General features: G+C 52.6%; 1 protein-coding gene across 1 annotated transcript; it reads left to right on the top strand.

Annotated features, from left to right (window-relative positions):
- Positions 1-851: 851 nt before the first annotated feature.
- On the top strand, positions 852-1,835 carry LOC128903458 (olfactory receptor 14A16-like). Its single transcript, XM_054187469.1, has one exon. The coding sequence runs from the start codon at positions 876-878 to the stop codon at positions 1,833-1,835; it is 960 nt and encodes a 319-aa protein (XP_054043444.1). The 5' UTR covers positions 852-875.
- The last annotated feature ends 6,880 nt before the right edge of the window (positions 1,836-8,715 follow it).

The following is an 8,715-nucleotide window of genomic DNA, read 5'->3' as shown; positions in this document are numbered from 1 at the left end:
CCCAGGAGCCCTTGGCAGTAATGGCCCTCAGTGGGACCCATTAACGCTCCAAGAAACTTTGGAGTTTGCATCTGACATTGACTTCTGGAGAGGTTTCATCAGCTTCCCCTGTGTCTGAGCTTCATGGGCTCAGCACCAAAACCACCAGAGAGGTCAATAAAATGCCTTGGGCTGGTCCTGCTCAGTACAGAAATGGGGGTTGGCCGGGTGGCAGGAATCCGTGTTTGCTGCTCGGGATGGGCATCGGGGGGTAAGCAATTGTACTGCATCACTCCTGGTTTCCTATATTCTTTTGCAATGATTGTTATTTTCTTTCCCGTTACTGGTCTATCAAACTGTCTGTATCTCAAACCATGAGATTTTTATTCCTTTTTCTCCCTCTTCTCCCTATCCCTCTGCAGGGGGTCGGGGGACAGTGAGTGAAGAGCTGGTGGTCTTTCCCCCCCGACAAGGCTGAGGAGTGAGCTGGCTCTGCTCATGTCACTGCAGCTTTAGAACAACCAGGAGTTTCCTTGAGGTTTTCCTGCAGGAATATGCTGAGCAGCTCCTCTGCGTTACAAGTGGATCACAGATGAGGTAACTAGTGAATGGCAGAAGCTGTAACCCCTTTCCCCAATCCCCGCTGCTGTGGAGCAGGGATGACTCCTTGGGAGCCCACAAGCAGAGCTCTGCTCCTCACGGCACACTTGGCCAGCAACAATGAGAGTTCCAACAAGGGCAATGCAGAAAGCTCCCGCAAAAAAGGACACGGGCAAAGTGTGTTTCCGGGGCTTGGGTTTGGAAGGGCAGGCAATGGGAAGAGATTTGCTCAGAGCTGTCCTGACTTGTGAGTGTGCTTTCCTCCTTTGGCAGTACCTCGGGAACAAAGGGATCCGATGTCCAACAGCAGCTCCATCACCCACTTCCTCCTCCTGGCATTCGCAGACACGCGGGAGCTGCAGCTCTTGCACTTCTGGCTCTTCCTGGGCATCTACCTGGCTGCCCTCCTGGGCAATGGCCTCATCATCACTGCCGTAGCCTGTGACCACCGCCTCCACACCCCCATGTACTTCTTCCTCCTCAACCTCGCCCTCCTCGACCTGGGCTGCATCTCCACCACTCTGCCCAAAGCCATGGCCAACTCCCTCTGGGACACCAGGGCCATCTCCTTCTCGGGATGTGCTGCCCAGGTCTTCCTGTTTGTCAGCTTGATGTCAGCAGAGTTTTATCTTCTGACAGTCATGGCCTACGACCGCTACGTTGCCATCTGCAAACCCCTGCACTATGGGTCCCTCCTGGGCAGCAGAGCTTGTGTCCACATGGCAGTAGCTGCCTGGGGCAGTGGCTTTCTCTATGCTCTGCTGCACACGACCAATACATTTTCAATACCTCTCTGCCAAGGCAATGCTGTGGACCAGTTCTTCTGTGAAATCCCCCAGATCCTCAAGCTCTCCTGCACAGACTCGGACTACCTCAGGGAAGTTGGGCTTATTGTGTTTGGTGCCTGTTTATTCTTTGCATGTTTTGTTTTCATTGTGGTGTCCTATGTGCAGATCTTCCGGACTGTGCTGAGAATCCCCTCACAGCAGGGACGGCACAAAGCCTTTTCCACGTGCCTCCCTCACCTGGTCATTGTCTCCCTGTTTATCAGTACTGCTGTAGTTGCCTACCTGAAGCCCTCCTCCATCTCGTCCCCATCCTTAGATCTGGTGCTGTCATTTCTGTACTCGGTGGTGCCTCCAGCAGTGAACCCCCTCATCTACAGCATGAGGAACCAGGAGCTCAAGGATGCCCTGAGGAAACTGATTGGACATTTTTTCATCAGCCATAAACTGTGTACCTTATTCTGGAAATGATTCCCTGTAACTTTGTGACAAGCACTCACTATTCCTCCCCTCCTCCTTAACTTTTCACCTGTCGCCTGTGACACAAAAAATTTATATAAACGAAGAGTCAGTCTCTCTGTGTGTTTAAATAAAATACACGAACTGGCTAACACTTCTTCTTCTGAGACCCATCAGCAGCAGGGCTGAATAAACGGGAGATGAGAAGACCTTTCTGGCTGCAGCAGCCTGGGGCAGGCTGTCCCAGTGCCACTCTGTCACTGGGGCGGCAGGAACTGCCTGAGGGTCCCCAGGGCCAGGGCTCTTGTACTGGGCTGGGGAGAGGGGATGGCACAGAGGGGCTGCAGACCCCTCAGAACATCCTGGGGAGGAGGACACAGGGGCCCACTGACTGCCTTTGCCTTGTGCCCAAATGCCCCCCATCTCTGGGGCTGACCCTCCTCTGCCCCCCAGCAGCTGCGGTGCCCTTCAGAGGGGCTGTGGCTGTGGAGTGAGTGCCCAGAGCTCTGCAGCACCCTGGGGCAGGCTCTGCTGTTGGGCCAGCGCAGACTGGGCTGGGATGGAGAGAGGGCAGGGGAGGTGGCAGAGCTTGGAGGGAGCTGGGCTGGGCTGGAAAGTGCCCAGGAGGAAAAATCCTCGGAGTATGGCTTGTACCGTGTGACCATGCGGGGGGAGGACTCACACCAGAGTGTTTGTGGTGCAGAGCCAGGGCTTGTGGAAAGGATTAAAGCCAGGCAGGTGCAGGAGAGAGGAGGCTGGTCTGTGCCCCTGGTGGCATGGACAGCCTTTCTTACCCACCGGTCTGTCTCACCGACCGTTTCCAGCACTGGTTGCTCACCCCAGGTTTACGGGTGACTGCGACTGTGAGGCCATCTCCATCCTCCTGCTGGGCTCAGTACCTGGATCAGGGGAACGTCCAGCCCTGCCCGGGCTCTCTCCTGGCCCAGACCTGGAGCAGGGCTGTCTGCACAGCCCCATGTGGGACATGGCTGGCACTCGGGAGGCGTCGGGTGCTGGGGGAGCTTCCAAAATATGATGCTCATGGGGAGCTGGGACAAAGACGACTGCCCAGGTGATGGTGCTGGGGGGCTTTTACCCACCCCTGAATGCACACTACTGTGTGGTGTGCCTTCACAGCAGGGCTGTGGGGCCGTGCATTGGGCTCCTGGGGTAGGGACAGGTCATTGAGAGGGACCATGAAGCAGCTGCTCAGAGGTGACAGCAAGGACAGGTTACACAGAAGGAATTTATAAATTGCCTTTGTTGTGGAGGTATGCTTTAGGGAACAGCAAAGCTCGCCTGGAGTTGGTGGCTGTAAGAAGAGTGAAGAGTAAGAAGAGGAGCTTTGGTCGCTCATGAGAGACCAAGGCTGAACATGGAAAATGCAGGGCGGCTGCAGAATGGGGAGGGGGATTTCATAAGAGCAGACACAGGTGCGGCTGAGGGACTCAAAGGCTTCTTTGCCTGAGTCTTCACTGAAAAGCTCTCCAGTCCTTTGTGACCAGGGAAGGGGTTCAAGGAGGAGGAGAGCATGTGTCGGCAAGAACCTCAGGAAACGCAGGAAGGGCCAGTGCCAGTTTCTGCCCCTGCAGGGGACTCACCCTCTATCACTGAGCTCCTCTTCTCTAGCCCAGGAGAAAACATGGTGGGAAGATGCTGAAGAACCTTTCCACCTGATGGGTGCAGGAGGTGATGTACTGATAATCCCATTGCCCCTCACAAGCCCACCCCCTGGCTGCTCCTGTTACCATCACTACAGGTGTAAGGTGATCAGCAGACTGATCTTGTCTGAGTGACAAGAGCTTCAGCCACAGACTTTATTGTTCAAGAGGGTTGTGGTGGGTGACCCTGGCCAGCAACTAAGCACACACCAGCCACTCGCTCACTCCAGCCCCAGCACAGAGGGACAGAGGAGAGAATCCTGAGAGCCAAAGCAAGACAAACTCGTGGGTTGAGATAAAGAGTTTAATAAATGAAGGAAGAAGAGGGAAGAAGAAAAGAAAAACCTAACACAATGATGCAAAGGCAATCAGTCACCACCTCCCACAAGCAGCCCAATGCCCAGCCAATCTTTGAGCAACAGCAACCTTGCAAAGACTACCTCCCAACTTCAATACTGAGCATGACATTATAGGGCATGACTTCTCCCTTTGGTCTGCTTGGTCCCTAACGGCACACGGCAGTCCAAGGCAAACTGAGAAACAGGAAGGTGGCCTTGATGCTGTGCAGAGCCCGGTTGAGAAGCAGCTAAAACTTCAGTGAGTTATCAGCCATGTTTCAGTCACACATCCAAAACACAGCAGCATACAGGCCGATATGAAGAAAATGAACTCCATCCCAGCCAGACTGAGTAATGGTAGAGCCGGGAGAGTTGAGTCCTTCCCAAGGATCTTCTCTCTCAGAGGCAAATGACCTGGGGCTCTTCCTGGGGCAGTGTCACGTGGCGTGTGCGATGCAGAGTGTAGTACCACACCTCCCAGCCACCCTGTGGGGGGTGCAAGGAAGCACCAATGCCCCAGTTCCATGAGATGAATGTGTCTCCTTTCAGGCTTTGGTGGCAGTGACAACTGGCACAGCTAAGGGGACAAAGACCTCACTTCTGCTGGGGCCTTCCTGCCCTGCCACTGCCCTTGCCTGTGTCCATCGCAGGCTGCCCTACACTGTCCTACACCTGACCCCGTTTCCCTGCAGGCTGGGGACACAGGACCTATTTCTCCACCGTGCTCCCACCGTGACATCTCTCTGCCTTTACTGGTATCTCTTCTTCCTCCCTGCTGTTGCCTTGAAACACCTGGCATTGCGCTGATCCAGGCTCCTCAGGGTGACCTGTTCTACCACAGCACTGCCCTTCAAGGGACATTTCCTTCTCCTTATGGTCAATCTCGACTTCCCAAGCTGCACTTTGTGATGGTTTTCCTTTCTCAGGTGGTTTCCCAATGCCAAGGAAAGCTCTGTCATCTCTGAAGCCACCTTGAAACCACCTGAAACTGCTACTTTCAGGCTACTCTTTTACTGTCATGAACTGCCATCACCAGGCTAGAGAGGTCCATGTCCCTCGGCCTCTCCACACAGGTCATGTGAAAGAAAAGAAAGACCAGAGAAAGAAGCATTATGAGACCTGTTGCTCACCAACTCAAAGCAACTTATGGCAAGACCACGATTGGTGGCAACCTGGGCTGCAGTGTTCATGCCCTGGTGGAATTCATGACCTGAAAGGATATATGCCAGGTGAAAAGTAAAGCCAAGAATCTAAACCTTGGGAAGGAAACCTTCAGGATTTTTAGTAACTGCTAAACAGGACACATGTGAACCTCTGGAATTTTATCAAGGCCAAGTGCAAAGTTCTGCACCTGGGTCGGGGCAATCCCCAGTATCAAGATGGACTGGGGGATGAATGGATTGAGAGCAGCCCTGTGAAGAAGGACTTGGGGATACTGGTGGGTGAGCAAATGGACGTGAGCTGGCAATGTGTGCTTGAAAAGCCAATCATACCCTGGGTGGCATCAAAAGAAGTGTTGAAGAAGGGGACTCTCCCTCTTTACGGTGATCCCATGCTACTTCACCTGGAAGACGATGTGCAGTTCTTCCGCAGCACAAGAAAGACATGGACCTGTAGAAGAGGGTCAAGAGAAGGATCACCAAAAATCACCTATGAAGAAAGGCTGAGAGTTGGGGTTATTCAGCCTGGAAACAAAAAGCTCAGAGGAAATCTTCCTGTGGCCTTTCCATACCTAAAGAAGGCTTAAAAGGAAGGGAGAGAGACATTTTACCAGCATCAGTAATGCCAGGACAAGGGGCAATGGTTTTAAACTGAATGAGGGAAGATTTGTATTGGATATAAGGAAGAAATGTTTCACAGTGAGGGAGGTGAGGCACTGGAAAAGGTTGCTCCGAGAAGCTGTGGGTGCCCCATCACTGGAAGTGACAAAGGACAGGTTGGACGGAGCTTTGAGCATCCTGATCTTGTGGAAGACTTCCCTGAAAAGAAGGGGTTGGACTAGATGATCTTTAAAGGTCCCTTCAAACTCAAACCATTCTGGGAAACTATGAGAGCAGATGTGGCCACACCAGTGCTGAGTCAAGGGGGACAATAACTGCCCTTGTCTGGGTGGCCACGGTCCTTCTAACACCACCCCATATGCAGCTGGCCTTAATGGTGCTGAGCCTTTACCAGAGGCTCATATGGCATCCCTCAAAATGCCCAGGCCCCTCTCCTCAGACTCACTCCTCACCTGGTCCTCCCCCACTTTGCCCCTTCTCCTTGAAAAACTTGAAGAAGTTTCCGTTGGCCACGTCCCCAGGTGTCTCAAGGTCCCTGCGCACTGAAGCTTCAGCACGTCAGTATTTAAGGTTCATTATTTATGGTTCATCCTGAGTCCTGGTTCCTCTCCCAACTTGAGTAGCTGTAGGACAGCAGAGGTAAGAAAAGGGGTTCCTGGTGTAATCAAGTCATGTCAAAGGTGGAAAGTGTCACTGTCACCATCTCAGAAACACCATGGGAAGGACAAAGAAAGGAAGCAGTGAAAAGGACTTGGCTGTTTGTATTGGAGGGGATGAGGATGGTCCAAGAGAACTCAAGAGGGGGAAAAGAGTGGAAAAGGGAACGAAAGGTGAAGCAATGGATAGGATGAGGGCTGTTAGGGGGTGCCTGTGGGGCAGCCCTGCATCTGAGCAACACTGCCTGCAGCAGGACAAGGAAGCGGCCGTTGATCTGACTGTACTGGCATCTCATTCACTTCCATGGTCACAGGGAACCCAAGCGCTTCCCCCACCATCATCAAGGGGAGAGAGAGAGGGGAAGAAATCAGCATTATTCAGCATTTAGGCACCTCAGGAGGTCTCTGCTTGTAGCTGCTGCGCACAACAGGATGAGCTATGGGAGCAGACCAGGTTGCTAAGAAATTTATCCAGAAAGGAATTAAAAATATTAAAGGATGAAGGCAGTACTGCCCCTCTGGGCAACCTGCTGCAATGTTTGTCTGCCCTGATGGGGAAAAAGATTTGTTTTTCTTTTGCAAAAGCACAGCTCCTCCCAGCACCTCGACTGCCGGTGCTGGGCTGGATGCTCAAAGAAAGGGTCCCCACCACACATCATGCAACTGATGCCACATGGAGTAAGTGGATTGCACTGGTCACACAGCGAACTCGAATGGGAAACTTCAGTCGCCCAGGAATTCTGGAAGTGATCATGGACTGGCCAGAAGGCAAGGATTTCGGAATGTCACCAGAGGAGGAGGTGACACGTGCGGAAGAGGCCCCACCATATAATAAACTGCCAGAAAATGGGAAGAAAGATGCCCTGTTCACTGATGGGTCCTGCCAGATTGTGGGAAAGCATGGAAAGTGGAAGGCTGCTGTGTGGAGTCCTACACGACAAGTTGCAGAGGCCAGTGAAGGACAAGGTGAATCGAGCCAGTTTGCAGAGGTGAAAGCCATTCAGCTGGCTTTGGCCATTGCCGAGGGAGAAAAATGGCCAGTACCTTATCTCTACACTGACTCATGGATGGTGGCAAATGCTCTGTGGGGGTGGCTACAGCAGCAATCAAGGAAGAGATGCAACATATAGATGGGCTCATGACCAAGGGGTGGACTTGACCATGGACACTGTTGCACAGGTCATCCATGAATGTGAGACATGCGCTGCAATCAAGCAAGCCAAGCGTTTGAAGCCTCTTTGGTATGGAGGGCAATGGCTGAAATACAAATCTGGGGAGGCCTGGCAGATGGATTACATCACACTGCCACAAACCTGTCAAGGCAAGCGCCATGTGCTCACAGTGGTGGAAGCAACCACTGGATGGCTGGAAACATACCCTGTGCCCCATGCCACTGCCCGGAACACTATCCTGGGCCTTGAAAAACAAGTTCTGTGGTGACATGGCACCCCAGAGAGAACTGAGTTGGACAACGGGACTCATTTCCGAAACAGCCTCATAGACACCTGGGCCAAAGAGCATGGTATCGAGTGGGTGTATCACATCCCCTGTCACGCACCAGCCCCTGGGAAGATGGAACGATACAATGGGCTGTTAAAAACTACACTGAGAGCAATGGGTGGTGGGACTTTAAAACATTGGGATGCACATTTAGCAAAGGCTACCTGGCTAGTTAACCCCAGGGGATCTACCAATGGGGCTGGCCCTGCCCAATCAACACTTCCACGTACCATAGAAGGGGATAAAGTCCCCGTAGTGCACATGAAGAATATGCCAGGGAAGACAGTCGGGGTCAGTCCTGCCTCAGGCAAAGGGAAACCCATCCGTGGGATTGCATCTGCCCAAGGGCCTGGGTGCACTTGGTGGGTGATGCGGAAGGATGGGGAGCTCTGATGTGTACATCATGGGGACCTGATTTTGGGTGAGAATAGCCAATGAATCAAATTGTGTGTGTTAATTGCTAAGTAACACTGTCACTGTGTGTCCTCATTACTATAATTGCTCTCAGCTGTACTATGAGTAAGGCACAGGGGTGATGGGATCAGAACTGACCTCAGCAGGTGGCGCCCAGCAACTGTCCTCAAGATCTACATCTTCAGCCCACGGACTGTGTGCATGAGCCACAGCGGGTGCACCAGTCACAAGCTCCGACAATACAGCATGCAAGAGGCCAGCACCACCCAGCATCTCACCTGCCCTGAGAGACTGTTCTAACAGATGGAGCCCAGAGCCATGGATGAAATGAACTCAATGGACACTTTGGAGGGATGGCCCATAGACTAAGGGCACTATATCTGCATGAATATATACGTATGTATATACATGACAGGGGAAAGTGATGGCAATTCATTGGAACCTGTAAGATGTGGGCATGGCATAGATGGTCTGGAATAAGGGGTGGATAATGTCCTGGTTGCGGCGGGGACAGGGTTAATTCTCCCCAGGACACAGGTATT

The sequence above is a fragment of the Rissa tridactyla genome, unplaced genomic scaffold (genome assembly GCF_028500815.1).
Source record: "Rissa tridactyla isolate bRisTri1 unplaced genomic scaffold, bRisTri1.patW.cur.20221130 scaffold_37, whole genome shotgun sequence".
NCBI classification, from domain to species: Eukaryota; Metazoa; Chordata; class Aves; order Charadriiformes; family Laridae; genus Rissa; species Rissa tridactyla.
The sequence above is the reverse complement of the archived record's forward strand: the minus strand, read 5'-3'. Positions and strand labels throughout refer to the sequence as shown.

Coding starts and splice junctions, on each gene's coding strand:
- LOC128903458 (XM_054187469.1), top strand. CDS start 876: ATGTCCAACAGCAGCTCCATCACCCACTTCCTCCTCCTGGCATTCGCA.